Source organism: Liolophura sinensis, chromosome 8, assembly GCF_032854445.1.
Source record: "Liolophura sinensis isolate JHLJ2023 chromosome 8, CUHK_Ljap_v2, whole genome shotgun sequence".
NCBI classification, from domain to species: domain Eukaryota; kingdom Metazoa; phylum Mollusca; class Polyplacophora; order Chitonida; family Chitonidae; genus Liolophura; species Liolophura sinensis.
The window spans coordinates 40,775,545-40,793,514 of record NC_088302.1 but is presented as its reverse complement, the minus strand read 5'-3'; the positions used below and the strand labels follow the sequence as shown (position 1 = coordinate 40,793,514).

The window sequence follows — 17,970 nt, the reverse complement described above, 5'->3', positions numbered from 1 at the left end:
ATTATGGGTGCAGGAAACGGGCGTGCACAGAAAAAAAAAGACCTTGTGCCAGTTATAATTATGGGTGCAGGAAACTGGCGTGCACATGGTAAACGGCTGGCTTGTGGCCAGTTTTAATTATGGGTGCAGGAAACTGGCGTGCACATGGTAAACAACTGACGTGTGGACAGTTATATTATGGGTGCTGGAAACTGGCGTGCACAGGGTAAACAACTGACCTGGTGCCAGTTTTAATTATGGGTGCAAGAAACTGGCGTGCACATGGTAAACAACTGACCTGGTGCCAGTTTTAATTATGGGTGCAGGAAACTGGCGTGCACATGGTAAACAACTGACGTGTGGACAGTTATATTATGGGTGCTGGAAACTGGCGTGCACAGGGTAAACAACTGACCTGTGGCAAGTTTTAATTATGGGAGCAGGGACAGATATGCACAGGGTAAACAGCTAACCTGTGGCCAGTTATAATTACGGGAGCAGGGAACAGGTGTGCACAGGGTAAACAGCTCACCTCGGGCAAGTTATAATTATGGGTGCAGGAAACGGGCGTGCACGGGGTAAACAACTGACCTGGTGCCAGTTTTAATTATGGGTGCAGGAAACTGGCGTGCACGGGGTAAATAAACGGCCTGGTGCCAGTTTTAATTATGGGTGCAGGAAACTGGCGTGCACATGGTAAACAACTGACGTGTGGACAGTTATAATTATGGGTGCTGGAAACTGGCGTGCACGGTGTAAACAACTGACCTTGTGCCAGTTTTAATTATGGGTGCAGGAAACTGGCGTGCACAGGGCAAACAACTGACGTGTGGACAGTTATACTTATGGGTGCTGGAAACTGGCGTGCACAGGGTAAACAACTGACCTGGTGCCAGTTTTAATTATGGGTGCAGGAAACTGTCGTGCACAGGGTAAACAACTGACGTGTGGCAAGTAACATCGACAGCTTATTATCACTGAGGCCGCGCTTGCCCTGAGAGCTGCGGAACCCACTAATTTCCTGCGCAATGCTGGGTTTGAACACGCACCTGGTGTGTCCTAGTGATTTAAGAGCAAGCACCTTAACCCTCGGCCATACACTTGTATATTTTGGCCTACTATTTGGAGGCTATTTTGACCTTGTTTGGGTTTAACAATCGGATGGTTGTTTCCGTGCCTAGATTTACCGTTACATTCTTCATCTCTGTTCTCATCACCCAGAGATGTCATTTACGGATTTTTATCTGCATACTATACTTTGTATGAACTGACACTGTTACTCGTTCCAGAAATCTGTCTCAGGTCTTTAGCGCATTTTAAATACAATATTCATGTACTCTGTGTGGGAAAAGGGCTATGCGACAAATTCCACAAAACCTGTTTTGACGACTCAAGTTTTGAAATTTGAAGTGTGTATAAGAATGTGCTAACTGAAGTATCAAAAAGCCTTATATTATTTAGATGACAGATTGGCGAAATAGGTAGTGTTTTGAGTTCAACAAAGGATTTAGTTCCAAAGTATTTATTGCTGTAGGGTAAGTCTTCACAAGAAAACATGCTGGGCGGAGCTTTGGAATCACGCGGGGTGCATACTGATACATGTACACTGATAATAAACGAATTCCCACATTTAAATAAATGAAACAAACAGGTGGCTGTAATCAAATAAGTATCGCTCAGTTATCTAAAGAGCTAGCGCAGCGTAATGACCCAGGAACCTCTCGATGTGAGTTCAAGTCCGGCACATGCTGACTTCCTTTCCGGCCGTACGTGGGAAAGTCTGTCAGCAACCTGCGGATGATCGTGGGTTTCCTCCAGGCTGTGCCCTGTTTCTTCCCACCATAATGATGGCCGCCGTCGTATAAGAGAAACATTCTTGAGTATGGCGTAAAACACCAATCAAATATTTAAATAAATCAAATAAACATCACATTGATGAAATTGTTGGTTAGGTATAGTCATGGTAATCAGGTGTAGTCATGGTAACGGGTTGTATTCATGGTAACCAGGCGTAGTCCTGCTGACCAGGTTTAGTTCACTTTACCAGGTGTAGTCTTGCTGACAATTAAGCTTTCTTTTTATTGTATTGTAAGTAACGGCTTCTACTGAAGTGACACATCCTGAGAAAAGAGCTCTGTGCTAAAAGCATGTAAAAGTTTGCTGGGGAAAACTGTTGAAAAACACAGAAACAAATGAAAACCGTAGATACTTTCCTTGTCAGTATTTGTCAACCGACAATAAAACACAAGCAGTTCATAAAAAAGCACAGTATGTACCTTTTTCTTCAACACGGATTAGTTAAATAAATGTAAGTAAAGGTTTAAAAAAATAACGCGTCGTGTTTCAAGATCATAGCTTGCCGTTAAGATCTTGAGTGGATATTCCCTTTTTTCAACAGTGCTGAGCGATCGTCCAAAAGCCTAGGGCACCCCACCTTTAACCAAAAACGCATATCGGTACATATGAACGGGTAAGGTGTTGCATGTGCACAAGCAAAGGCCAGCAAAACACGATGCCTGATGGATTGGGTTCAACATATAGCCTAATCAATCCATGGGAAATCATAAAATTACACACCTATATACATTATGTCACAATCCATTATATCACATCCCCAAGCCATCGTTTTGTCCACTACCTAACTAGATCACGCACGTTATCGTGTCTGTGGCTCTCATGTCCTAACCGCTCAGTCCCGTCCCGCTTGTAAGCCGTTATAGAGTATTGATTTTACTCCCGTGGAATCCTGCCAGAGCCTGATGTGGCGATTCCAAACTAACACGGCTTCTGGGCTCAGTGAATAACCGTATTGGTTGCTGGGGTAACATGGCCTGCGTCAGTTTCTCTTGGACCCAATGGGTTGATGGGTAGAGGAGGAACTGTAACGTTGCTTTAGCCGATTCCAGCATTACTTAGCATACATTACAGCTTATATCTGTTGAGATATAACCCCTGTGTGTATACACCGAATACAGCGCGATAGAGTGTTGGAGACAAAAAGCCTACACGCATTTAGGCACGTAGATTCCCTAGCACTGCGTCACGATAAACCTTATTTGGATACGTTTAGATAAGAAACGGGTGCAATCCGGATAAGAACTGTGGTCTAGAAAGGATAATTGTACCACAGCTGTGTGGTCAGGCGGCTTCCATAGAGGTAAGTGGACGTTAACGGTTCTCTGTGCTTATAGTTACTATATGTGAAGGGTAGTTGATGGAATTATAGCCTTTAATTCTTTTGTATTCTGTCAGTGTGAGCTAGACTCTTACATATACATGTAATAACCAAACGAAACCCTTTTTTTTGAACAGGTTTAGGCTTTGTTTTAGTTGGTATGGTGGCAAATGGTTAACATGGAGTCTAATATAGAACACATAGTACCGGCAACAGATATCCGTCTAGGACTGGATGTGTAAAGCAAAGCCTAATTAATATATAACGGTACATATGCTACCTATCACCTGTTCAAGGAGGAGTGGGTGTTGGTGCTTTAAATATTAAATATCTCCACGTGGTTGCGTAGTCCGATCAGGGATGTGGGTCAATCCTGGGTTATATACAAAGCTATGTACCTAGGCTTGAGAAGGTCAGGTTGTATCTATGTATGGTTTAAACGCTTGTCTATCATAACTTATTCTATGGATTGTGTATGTAGAAATGGCGGGTCGTTTACCACCCAGAACACACTAAAATAATGCATAACGTGATAACTGCATGAATAGTATATGGCCACAGACAACACAAGCGCATGATACTTTTCTATGTAAATACAAGTACATGTCGGGTTACAGAGCCGATATATTGCACAGGTAACCTTATGTCATTTGCAGATTTGTTCAGTTACACAACGTAAACATTAGACTGTAAAGTATTACTGAATGCCATATCATATCTAGCGTGACATCTACTTCCAGTGACAGAAACACCTAGCTAGCCAAATTACTTATGTACCATGTAGACTTTAATGTAAACAAGATAGAGTCACCCTGAAATGGATGTGTCTGTAGGAGTAAAAACAAAGCACATTCATTTACCCACCATAAGGTCAATTATGTGACTGAACTAAGTATATTGTACGTTAAAGTTAGAGGAAAGAGGTTTCATCCAAACGATTTTTTGGGAAAACGCATGTAGGCCATAGCACTTAAAAATTGGAATGACGTGTACTTCATGAAGATCTCAAAATTTACTACCATTAGCAACATGCGTCAATATATTCTACATTCGGCTGTCATGTACCTCGCCGTAAAGTTGTGTGTATTTCATGTACCCATGCATGAATATGTCCGTAGATTTTGTAATAAATTTACGGATGGTAATTACCTTAATACTGTTGTTGACATTTCATGATGAAGGCCTCTTGCTATGATGATAAAACTTTATGTACTACAGATAAAATTTATCGCTGTGTAATGATCTCTGAGATCACATTATCGTGATCAGGAACATTTCACGTTTGCAGGCATCATGTAGACCTTGTTAGCATTTTAAGCAGACCTTCACGCCATTAGATACCAACACTTCATTATTTAATTTCTTCTGTCACCGTAACAGTGTTGTTATATGAGATTTAAAACCACTACAGTACACGTTCGTACCAAAATACTAGATTATAGAATACGTGCATGTATATCAATTTACAGATTCAGTCAATTTTTTAAACTCGAATTTCTTCTTCATGGGGAATCCATTGAGTACCTAGAGAACGTTTCACTTGGTACCTATGTGGAATTCTTACCACTATACTCCATTGTATCAAGATCTGTTGACCATATTCGTAAACCGTCCATAAAAAGGTCTAAAGACATGTAACAAACCCTATTCCGTTTTTTTGTTAACAGCTTGTGCGATATGTGAGTGCATGGTATTTTTCATGGTTAACTAATCGTAATAATTATAGGGGTTATGATGGTTTCGAACCAGCATGAGTTTCACCGTACTGAAGTGCAGCTGGCAGAATAATAATTTACATATATATAATTTGTGTATTATATTGCGCATGTCTCTGTATGTGGTTGGGCTGTGGTCTGTCTGATCCATTTATTTTTTCATTTCTTTGATTTGGTGATTTATGTTGAAATTGTGGCCTACAAATACAAAGAAATCTACCTGTAAGCGTTTATGAGGGAAATTCCTACCACCCGTACAGCAATAACTCGATTTAACCTGCTAGGTGCAGGGGTCACAAATGGTAATATAATATCCTCAGCTGAGACTGACAGGCGTTCATTGACAGGTGCAAATTAACAGGTGCTGTGTGCTAATACCTTGCCTTTCTGTTCCAGACAGTCATCAACTTGGCACCATGCTCCTCTATGTACTTGCCATCCTTCAGGTGGCTTGTTGGACGCTTACTAGTAGCAAAGCCGTGACGTTACCCACCAAGAAAACCAACATCGAACTACTGATGCCAGATGTTCAGCCAAAAGTGGTAAGAGCCTGTCTCGCTGTACACACGTAACAAAAATCCCTTGTTTAAGCGGCTTGCTGAATGCTTCTTGCAATGTATAAAGCCGATTCGACTGACCGATGGTATTGTGATAAATCGACCGATTATTTGAGACATAAATACTTTACACGTGACGTTATTAATCATCCAACTACATTGGATGGGTATTGACATGGGCTGGTAGGACAACATTACTCCAATATGGTTGTTAAACCAGATAATGCAAACCATCTATTTGGGGAGGGGATGACATTTCCGCATGCTAGCAGAAATTAGATTCTGTTGAACACATATTTAAAATAAAGGAAAATTAACATTGAACGCTGTTTTATTCTTAGGGATAATGGTTGATGTAAACGTAAGAACAACGTTAAACGACTATCAGATCAGAATGAAGGATTTCCTTTGTTTCCTCCGCTCCAGACATCACCAGCCATAACGATTTCATAACGATTCGAATGGGAACACCATAATATATGCTTTTTGTGTCTTCGAAACCATTTTAACATATAAATATATATATATATACGTTTCTATTTCAGCCCGATACTTATCTTTGTCATTCTATAAAGATGAACAAGACAGCTACATACATTAGTGAGTATGGAGACACTTAATTATATACTTGACATAAGGTAGGGGTTAATAAGTAAGCCCTACTAACACACTTTATGTGAGAAAACCAAGGCCTCGTTAAGCTTCGCCATATTGCTCTAGCCGAGTGTTAATGTATCTACCTTGTAACTGATAGTTCAGTTCACGGTAGTGTCGATATTAAAAGTTATAAATTTTGGTACTTATGCATTGTTGGATAAACCAAGTACTAGTCAGTCTCATGTTATTTTATGACAGAGTGGAGTGTTATGTTTGGTGTCTTTTACATAGCGTTTAAGTGAGGCAGCATTATTCGAATGTCGGCTCTGATATAGTGTCCTGATATGATCAATTGATTATGGACAGGCACTTTCACGTAAATCTTATTCAGTAATATTCACTACAGTAAATGCCACCAGATAAGCAGCATTTTGTTCTGGGATTTGGACCAACGTACATGTATAAAACAAAGATGACGACATCTTACTAAATCTTGACAAATTATCACCCATGTTAGAAAACTGAACTGTGGAATAATTGTTGGCTAGTACGATGTTATCCATTTTGTTTTCAGCCGGGTTTGTGCCGCATGCGCAGATGGAAACTGCACATCACATGTTGCTATACGGTTGTTCAGAACCCGGCGATGATGCTGCCGTATGGTAAGATCATGTTATACAAATGACAGCGTTTTGTGATTCTCATAATATACACTTTTCTCCATTCTCAAAGTAGTAAAGGTATGAACTTCAGAAGAACTAAGAAAATAAATTAATGCAAAATAATACTGAAATAACACTGAGTACTTTTAATGTCATTTTTCTACTTGATTTTAAAATAACGTATATCAGCTTTAGCCTGAATAAATTGACATGCCTGTGTTTATCTGAAAGTTGTTTATGTCTCGACTGTGCATGTCGTTGTTGAAGATCAGCTTATTTGTATGTTAGTAGAGGTTAATAAGCAGAGCATGAATTCTTTATGTTAATAGGAACTGTGGAGAGATGGCCCAAAGTGATAACACAGGGAACTTTAAGCTGGGACCGACCTGCCAATCCGGCTCCAAGATCCTGTACGCCTGGGCCATGGATGCCACGAGCTTAGATCTGCCCCAGGGTAAGAGTTATGTTAATATTGTGTAGATGAACTGCACTCGCTGTCATGTTGGATCTCTAGCAAAAGACTTTCACGATCCAGTGAACTTAATGAAAGGTACACTCTAGGGGAGCATGGAATTCCTTTGTTCCAAATTGACCACCACTTCTTGCCATCTGTAGTCCACACTTAACGCATGTGATAAACCAACATGAAAATAAAGCTGGATTTAATTTAAAACCTTTTAAAATCCTTTAAACAGCCTACATATAAGTAAACATGGAACATTTAGCTCTAAGCGAACTGAAAAATATATCGATAAAAGTAACTAGCCTTCCAGTAAATATGCAAAATCTGAAGAAATATCGTATATCATACTGACGTTTTGAACAAGGAGATGTGATATCGTTTTCCTACCCCAAATAACGAATGATATCAGGCTTGACAGGAATCAGTTATAACTAAGCTTTTTAATGCTACCTCATCGTTATTGATAGACATCTTGAATGGAAATGTAAAAAATGAAAAATAGATTAGTTTGCCTGTTTCATGTGGTATCTTCGATGTTTAACAATTAAAGCCTTCCCAACGTTTCATACTGACGTGTTGTGTATTTTAATGCCAATCAAGCTAACCGTACGCTGGTCTCTGGCCAGCCAGTCAATATCCATCTACGATGCAGCTATTTCTGTCATCAGTGTGACATGTCAGAGCGTGTATATCGGCTAGTAGGCTGACGAGCATCACGACATCGATAACCTGGACTATTACATGAAACCACAAAAGAGTACGGATGGCATAGGCGACTTAACAGAAGAAAGGATCATTCTCTGCTGTGCATTAACATCTTGTAGTCTATTCACCATTGTACGTGACCGACATCGTGGAGAATAAATAACGTACCAATTACCTGATTTATTTATTTAATCGGTTATGGTGAAATACGCTGTATTTCATTTATATATCGAGGGTCGTATTTATGGGTACCTGTAAAGTAATAGAAACAGCGAGGAATGAATTCGAAATGTCATGCGACTTAATTTGCTAGTAGTCAGAATGAAGGCTTGACAATAGTCATACCACTCAGAAAACCACATACATGTATTTCATGTTGTACCTTACATATGTATATACTGGCAATATCACTGAGTTCAGGTTGTTCAGTAACACACAATTTCTATATAACACGCCAAAGATCGCTTTATCTCCGCCTGGATATACATGTAGTTGTTACAGGCATTCCCCAACGAATTTATTTTGGCACTAAATGTTCCCTAGACAATATTTACGTTATGTTAGTCTGTAAACTGAATTTAAAAATATTATGTTAACTAGTTCCATTTAAAATAACCCATTAAATTTGGCCCAATGCCAATCTTATTGATCCAATCTGCACTAGACTTGCGGATTGACTCTTACCTTGTTTTGGGAAGACCATCGATTATGCAGGTTATAATTGAGATAGCAAAAGGTTAAGTATACTGAATTGATCTAGGCGGGAAACCTTTGACATTATAGACAGTATATTCATGTCACTTATATCTCGAATATTGTTTCAGGTGTGGCGTTTAAAGTGGGTGGGAACACAAACGTGAATTACTTGGTTCTACAGGTGCACTACAAGAACGTCGATAAGTTTCTGCCGCCCAGTAAGTATACTTTATAACGCAATTTGAATACAGTGACTGAGAATTATATCTAAGTGCCAACATTTTCCGATAATAGCAAAAAAGACATATGTCAGTTACCATAAAATAGTTTTTCCAGCTCCAACGAGCAGATCTATAGGAGGTTGTTGCTGTTTTTTTAGGATAACAAGCATTTTTAAACTGCGCATGCATCGTTCTCATGCACATGTGTTGTTTTTCTTTTTGTCTGTTACAGAGAGCGAAACAGATAACTCTGGCATTACCTTGGTAACCACGAAGACACCGTAAGTGGACAGTGATCTTATTTGTTTCAGACATATTTAAAGTGAAACTCTCATATAAATAATACCGTTAGAAAGAATGGCTTGATCAGTAGATCCGTCACAGACGATATTATTGCTTTGGATCAAATTTGTGATTTAACTGTAGGTGGCTTTTCATCACATCATTCATCTGATGTGAATAATCTGTACTATCAATGAAGGAAATGTTGAAGAAATTTCATCTGTTTTCAGCATGCCGAAACGTGCTGGAGTTTACCTTCTGGGGACGATGGGAAGCATTCCACAGCATAGCACAGGTTGGTTAACTGGATCTAAAAGCTTGTAAATTCTGTTTAGGCTGTCCTAAATTAATTACACAAGTTCTGTTATTGATTTTGTCTTGATCATATACGAATGCGATAATTTGTATTTACATGGCAAAGAGCATTCTTTGGAAAGGTCATTATTAGTTATGTTTGAACAGTGTACATGGAGTTGGTTAGGAATAACACGGAGTCTGAACTCCAAGTTTAGATTGTCAATATATATTTATTGATTTGATTGGAAATTGACGCCGTTCTCAAGAATATTTCACTTATACAATATGACTGCGGCCATTATTTTAATAAGAAACCGAACCCAGAGGAATCATAATTTAATTTAAATTTATAAAAACTAACATTGTATAATTTTGAATTCGAGGATTCTGGAAGGAATTTATAGTTTTTGAAAGTCAAACGTTGTAGGTTGTCAGGTAAAAGCTAAAATCAGGTATTTGTATCTGAACAGTGTACATGGAGAGTGCCTGCTCATTCATGGATGACCTCGACATCGTGCCATTTGCCTTCAGGACCCATACTCATCAACTCGGTAAGTATTTACACAGTTCGTATTTAAATATTGGACATTATTTATTCCATGTTTTCTGCAATTCATTAGAACATCGCACTGTGCGTGAAAACCTTTTCTTTAGTCTGCTCTCAAGACGAATTTCAATATAACAGTTCGGACATTGTAATTTTCTTAAACGCTGTACTACTCGCATAGAAAGTTGCCTTTTGTGTAGTCTGTCAACGTTTGACATCTATACACCGCGAACTTTGATCTCTAAACACTTCAAATGTTGTTTTGGAGCAATATCTTACAATTTTTACGCCATTTTAGTGATGCATCTGACATTTGGGCTGTAGGAAAAATTGTTTTGCCTAGAGTGGTCATAGTTGACAAAGGTAAAACAAAAAACAAACAAATAAAAAGTTGACCTTAAGTTTCAGCCTTTCTGTAGTGTTGACCTAGTGTATATTTCCTTCAGGTAAAGTGGTGTCAGGGTACAGGATCCGGGACGGTGAGTGGACAGAGATTGGCCGCCAAAACCCACGTCTGCCTCAAGTAAGTTAAGGACCAAATTAACTTCCTCGTGGCCAGAAACCGATTCCACAAAGCCTTTTCTTACGTCAAAATTAAAGACCTCGTCACAATACCTCATTGTTGGTAATGAATGTTGAAATTTTGACATATTTGTGGATGAAAAATAAGCTTTACAACTGAAATTCTGATTTTGATATAATTTAGAAATTCATTTGTTGAATTGGCCCCTGGACGTCAGGAAGTAATCGATAGTTTGCACATGGTCTGGCCTAATGTGTTTCGTTTGCCGGTACTGCTCTGCATGTCTCCTAACTACATGTATATCCTTTCTGGTCACACCAATGACTTGCTGGTTTACTAGTTCAATCTCATTGATGGCATGGGAGTTTTCTGACAAATGTGTCCAGAATGCAGAATTTCTTCTGACCTTCCCACGTACGGCCTAGAACGCTAAATCATATAGAGTACACCTAACAGCGAAACAGAAAGATAGCTGTGAGCAAGAAGTCAGATATAATCTCACATGAAAACGGTTCGTTCCACACATCGACGATCTGTTATTCACGTTTAGTGGTTTCTTTTCTGTAAAAAGAGTCAAGTATTTCCAACAAGCGACTGTAGGATACCGAACTGCAACTGAGTGATGCTTCCTAACTTCCTAGGCTTAAATATCAATTCAACCATTCTTATGGATATTCAGAGGTTAAGATACCCTATATGGAGAATTCCCAGTGTTGAAAAGAATATTCACTGAGACATTCCAAGGTACTAACTCTTCAGTCTTGACGCTAGTTGCAGGTTGAGGACGATTTTAGCAGAATTAACCTGATTTTGTTTCTGTTTGCTTTCAGATGTTCTACAACGCGACCACACCTAACATGGACGTCAGCAAGGGAGACATCTTGGTAAGATCTTGTACACTTTATGGCCTGTATTTCTGTTTTTATTTGGGAGCTAAATTGTAATGACGAAACCCAAAGTTGTAATGCACTAATATCCACTGCACTTTGGGCACACGCGCTGCCAGTCATCATCAAATATATGAAGGAAATCTTAGTTGTTTCCATGTTAGTTCTAATCATTAAGGCTCTTAATGTTTTTGCATCCACATAAATGCATCAGATCGCTTCGGCGGTCTAATAATGAAAGCGTCCATCTCGAAGGCGGGAGACCCGGGTTCAAACCCGGCTCGGGTCATATCAAAGACTTTTAAAATGATTTTGTTGCTCACCTTTAGAGGATTGGTTCGAAAAAAGGTGTGGTTGGCTCGGAGTCAGTATAATGGGAGTAGGTGGGGTGTCATGTCCGGTGTCTTGTCATGATACTTCAATGGCGGCAACACTTTGGCGGCATAAACTCGCCTTGCCACAAGAAGATGTTGTTAAGCACGATGGAAAACCCCAAGCAAACATACATACATACAAAAATGCGTGAAGTGATAATTGACCGTATTTCACGCCTTACGTGTGACCACTTGCCAGTTATTACACTGTCATCGCTGCATTGGTTTTACTCTGTGTTGTACGTCTTTAGTGATATGTATATCAGACCTTTGTTGTCATTGTATTTTAATTTCTGTCTGTGCAGGCGGCTCGATGTACCATGAAGAATGACTTGGACCATGAAGTCAGAATTGGGTAAGTACATGTCATGTCATAGAGATGATACACAATTATCTCCTGACTATCGTTCTATATCATGGACATGGGTACATTCTCGTTCAGATCTGAATAAGCAGAAATCGGTTTTATTTCTGAAATTGTTAATTGTTTTTAAAGCTGCACTTTTTGACTCACACTGTCGGGTTTGTGGGTGACAGTAAACCATCGCCCTTTGCCAAATATCTGGCACACATCCTGATTTAAAGTTGTAGCAAGATCAACCGGAGCTGGATTCGAGCCCACGATCTTATTGGCCCTTGGCTGACTGGATCCGGCGAGAACAATTATCGCCGATAAGTGGGTCAACAAGTTTGTTTCATCAGTGTAACAAGCATAGCAGGCATCACAAATTCACAAATTGGCTACATCATTCTGACCCCAAGATTACGAAGCTGTCTTAGATCCTAGTTAAATTTAATGTTAAATCGAGGTATTGTTCCTAAGCTTATATTTGAACTTAAATGGTTATTTTCTATTTTGTCATGAAAGTCCAAGACTAATTTCTAACGTAAGTCAAAATTTTAGCGCAATAAATTGTTTTGAAGCTAAGACAAAATCAAACTTAAATGTAAGACTGTGTCGTGATACTTGGCCATGATTTCGGTTATGTTGCTCGTGTCCTCAGCTCAACCCAGAATGACGAGATGTGCAACTTCTATATCATGTACTACGTGAATGGCGACCAAATCATGAACCGTGACTACTGCTTCTCCGCCGGACCCGACACCTGGTACTGGGATGACTTTGATCGTGCCGACGAGATGAATTTGGGCGCCGTGCCCAAGACAGCCAGCGTGGTGCCAGGGACAAGTGAGGTGCTGCGGCAGACGTCATTCGGAGGTGAGGGTAATGACGGAGAGACAAGTATCGATCAGCTCGTGGAATCTCTGGGCGAGGCCAACGTGGAGGAGTTACTCAAGGAGCTATATCAGAGCCAGAGGGAAGACGACCTGTACACAGATGACAGTTATGACCTCTACCCACGACGTGTGTAATGGAACTTACCAAAATCGGGCATGTGCTTACGGGTTTGGGTTTGGTGGGTGGGATGGCTGTTACCAAATTTCTCTAAAGTCATTCATTGTTGAGAACATTGTTTGACAAAACTTAAAGAGAATGCTGAAAAAGCTGAAAGCACTCTCATGTTAGACTCAGATGCATCAATAATCACATAAACCGTTTCAGTTCTATCAAATCAATATTTGATTCTGAATCATCATACAAAAACGTTCCTGACCTTAATTTTCTGGCAAAATTGATCTCACATTTGTACTGATCAGTTGTATTGTCACAATGGCGGTTGGAGTGAACGGTACCACAATCGCTTAATTCCAATCTGGCCAAACATTCTTACGCACTGGAATACTGAAGGCCATTCATTAGCCGCAGGAACTCAGCCCAGGACGTGAAAACTTAAAAAAAAACGTCAACCTGTATGGTTAGAAAATGTTAGATTGTATAAGACCGTCATTTACAGCCTCAATCAAAGGTTTCTGGAACGGTACCCCGTCATTTGTGTAATTGCATCCGGGATAAAGGAGTATTGGGATGCCGTTTATGTAGCCTAAAGCGAAATCCCGCGTGAATTTTATTCAGAATGATAGGACTGACGCGTGAACACGCAAGTATCGCTCTAAAGCGTGATTTCTCCTTACATGTGTTTTACGCAGTATTTTTCGTTTGTCTATGAAGACTATAACTAATCCCCGGATTTATCTCTGCAAAAGAAAAGAAAATTAAAATCGTAGGCTTAGGTACCGGACATAAACTCTGCATGTCAGCGGTATTATATGGTGGACACACGTATTTAAATGCCATACAATTCCGCACTGTCTAATGACGTGTATCAGGTATAAATAAATCACACAGTTGTTAAAAGATAGTATGTGTACAGCTGTAATTTCTGTTGTCATGCTTCTTTGCGTTTCTTGCTCCTCGTGTTGTGTCGTATTGCGTGACGTCACTTCCTGTCACAATAGTGCTTCCGCTGACCCGTCTTGCTTGGATTTTTTTGTGAAAACCTTTAGGCGCCGGTATTTACAAATGAGCACAAATTCACAACGTCAATCAACACATACCCATACACGTTCAAGGCTTGGTGATAGTGTCATCAACATACTTTCTACGTCGTATTACAGTGTTTTAGGGAGGTCAATAGAAGACGTTTGGTTACATCACTACCTCGATCTTTTTAACACAAGGCTTGGTAGAGGTGCAGCGAAAGGTTACGTTGAACAGCCAGCTGTCACAGCAAAATAAACGTACTGCGTACGTGAAAGATCTAAAGATTAAATTACATTACCAGATATTAACAATTCCCCCTGCTTTTCTCATTACCGGATATTTTCTATAAAATCCCGGACGTGCTTGTGGCTCAGATAATCTACATTCATTTATGGATGTGGCCTTCGATCGACATAACACACGTTTCCATGACAACACATAAAGAGATAACATCCTGTAATTTCAATATGTGCATAGTGTAATTCAAATAACCTCAAATATCTTGAAAATAAAAGTCAGGTGACAACAGATGATGTTGGAAAAAAGTTGTATTTATTGACAGTCTGATATATATCTTCTAGGCCTACACATTAAGAGTTTACAGCATATGCATATAAAGCATATATCACCCACCTTTCTGAAGTTCCACACCGTCTTCAGCACGTGCGCGATACCTGAATATTGTTTTCTCAATTCTGTCTTGTGATATTGGAAGCATTAGTTTTAAGATCTTAAAATAATATTAAATATGAATATTTATTGGTCTGTAAATATCAGATTTATGACTTGTTAATAGTTAAATTGTAAAGGTTTATCGAGGAGTATGTGAATTACAAGAATTTGTATAATCAAAGGTGAAAGAGATGGAACACTATATTTTTCTTGACAGTAGATTCAATAAATATCGTGATGTTTTGACCCTGATTATCAGGTGTTATTGTTTTTGCCTTTTGTCACTGTCAGTCTTGAATCTATGCGTCGAACAGACATTCGTGTACCAGCTGTCAACCAATAAGCATTCCAGGTCAATAACCGCAAAGCCCAATTCCCAAAACGACGTATACCACAAACCACCAAAGTATACGAAGTACAGAATTGATGCAGAATGTAAAATGGTGACGGCGGAAGGCTCCAACATACATTAAATTACCCAGAGATGTTCTTCAGTTAAAGCAAGGCTTTATCTAGATCCTTAAATCTTTGCACATTTATTTACTTGGCTGGTATGCAACGCCGTACTGAAGAATGTTTTTGTGTAACGGTGATGGGAGCGGCCTGTCACAAAAATACACGGCATATGTGCCAAATGGTTTCCTGTCATGACGGAAAAACTGTTAAGTACGATGTAAAAGTCCAAGCATACATACATATATACATATATAACGGTGACACCATTATGAGTTGAAAACAAGGTTAGAACTTAATGAAGCTATCACACTACACCGCAAACTTCCTGACGTAAAGCCTCAGCCGCACCCCCATCAAGAGCAGAAGTCGATCACGAAACCTCATCGAACATAAATGGTAGAATACTTTGGGCATTGGCCATCAAATTTTTTGTGTGCCATTCGTCAGAGTTCTTCCACAATGTCTTCTTTAGTTCGACTATTCCCACGGGGATTATTTCCCGCCTAAACCAGTTATTTCCAGGCTGTGTAAAACACACACCATGCTCTGATGTTACGCAGCAATTGTAAACTACCTCTTTGCTTTTAGTATACAGAAACCGTTACATATTATAGCGAAAGACAAAAGAGTATACACTGCTTGGGCCGATTTGTTTTAGGCGCTTTGTTGTCCATTGTCAAAAAGTACTCTCCAGTCTGACCAATCTGCGATGTGCACACCTCGTTAAGTACGACTGTGTTTGTGAAAAACGACAATTGTGTCATCTCACGATGCCTTTGTCCCAAAAGCGGTTTTCCACGCATTTTACCACTGAGGAATAAAGTCGGTTTTAGTTAGTATAAAAGAGACAAGAAAAGTTCCCCTAAAATAGGTTATAATCATGGGCAGAAGTACCAAGAGAGGTGCCAGAGTTCAGGATCAAAACTTGGATTGTAGTCATAAGAGTATTTTATTTTGCAATGGGGCATAAAACACTGAACAAGTAAAACCGTACCGAATAAAATTTGCAACTACTTGAGCTATCAACAGCTAATGCTTTTGTACCCTCCATCTATTAAGTGTACAGGGTAAACCTTTAGTTTTTATTCTGTAACGGTAATATGAGGTATAAATGTGAAACAAAAATGTTCTGGTCATGTGAGACACTTTAACACAGCTAGCGGACGATAGCTCAGAGATCTACAACCTTAAGACAAAAACTTTCCAGAAAGTTAATCATTGTGGGGTAAAGACTGTGTTAAATGGTGAAAAACTGATTTTAAATTGTCGACTACAAAGCTATGTCAGATTCCCCAAAACAATCGCTATAATCTCGTAAATATACGTGCAAAAATGTACCTGAAAAAGTTGTATCTCTCATTTTTTTTTTCTACCATCAGCATGTGTTTTGATACAATTCAAGACAGCTTATTTGAGAAGCCAGTCTTTTATTAAGTGAAGTTTCTCTCACAGAATATACTCTTCAAAATAACCTTGAAAAATTGTTGCATTAGGTACAAATTGCACACTTTCTACACATAAAGATGCAAGTGGACACTGATATGTAGAACTCTTCGGTTTTACGTTAATTTTAACACTTCTAACACTAAGTTATTACAGCACAATGTTCGGTCATATTCAACATAACATCCTGTTAGTCTAATAGAATCTTTACGTTGTGTGTTGTACTTAACTGAATAATCTGCTGCAATAGCGGAATACATTCCAGATAGCATCACTCAGACAACTGTCTATTAAAAGTAATAGATTACCTTTATGAGTGTTGTAATGGTCAAACCATGAAACTATTTTTAATTCAATTAAACGGATTGTTATGAAAGTCCGGAAAACTGTTTCATGACGGACTAACAGAGATGGGGTAAACCTGTAATCTCATCGGGTACCGCTAAACAATAGACAAAGTACGACAGAAGAACATACAGAAAAGAAATTCAAATTAAAAACGATTACATAGACCTATGCACAAGCATAGTTTGGAAAAGGGGGGACTACTGCGAACGCAAAGTATCTCGAATTCAGTCCCATTGACCATAACTCCATTTTCCCTGAAAGATTTATTTACATGTTTAGTTTACTTGATTCGTCTTTTACGCCGTACTTATGAATATTTCATTTATACGACGGCAGTCAGCATTATGGTGGGAGGAAACCAGGCATCCTTTGCATTTTAGCACACACGAAACACTTTATTGTACCGTAGATCAGCCATGCAAGTTGAGGGCTAAACACATGCAATAGCCAATATGCCAGTGTTTTGTGTCTCTCTACCGCAATCATGTCAGATGATTACATTGTAAACTAGATTACGAGAATGGACCCATTTTCGGACCCGGTAGCCCACCTTCTCTGTCACAGCTAAATGTACAAATACCCATACCACCGCGTGATCGCCCTCGACCGAATGATGCAGATTTGCAGCAAGGGAAAATACTCGCCTATGGGTAGGCTCAACTATTAAGAGGTAAAACAGAAAATATCCATTTGTGTTCTATGTGGAATTGGAAACTGTAGCATGGCTCAAAAATTCTCAGATTTAAATTCAGATTAAATGTAATGGATCGACGCTAGGCACAAATCAAAGCTGTACACAAAAGGACATCCATATCAGCTTGGAAACCGCTTTCACACGAGTCGACTTGTTGATTGAAAAAAGGACCTGTTTACAGCAAAGCCTTACGAAATCAACAAACGGACTTACACTGGCTATACTAGACGATATGCTGATGAGATTTTACCACCTTAAGTGCAGTAAACTGTAACGTGATTAAATGTCACTGGT

General features: G+C 39.3%; 1 protein-coding gene across 1 annotated transcript; it reads left to right on the top strand.

Moving 5' to 3' along the window:
• The first annotated feature begins 2,907 nt into the window (after positions 1-2,907).
• LOC135472639 (peptidylglycine alpha-hydroxylating monooxygenase-like) lies at positions 2,908-14,982 on the top strand. Its single transcript, XM_064752242.1, has 13 exons — positions 2,908-3,136; positions 5,266-5,411; positions 5,972-6,026; positions 6,598-6,685; positions 7,015-7,139; positions 8,678-8,767; positions 9,003-9,051; positions 9,283-9,347; positions 9,820-9,900; positions 10,343-10,419; positions 11,250-11,303; positions 11,986-12,035; positions 12,685-14,982. Exons 2-13 carry the CDS (start codon positions 5,286-5,288, stop codon positions 13,052-13,054), a joined length of 1,230 nt encoding a protein of 409 aa, XP_064608312.1. The 5' UTR covers positions 2,908-3,136; positions 5,266-5,285; the 3' UTR covers positions 13,055-14,982.
• The last annotated feature ends 2,988 nt before the right edge of the window (positions 14,983-17,970 follow it).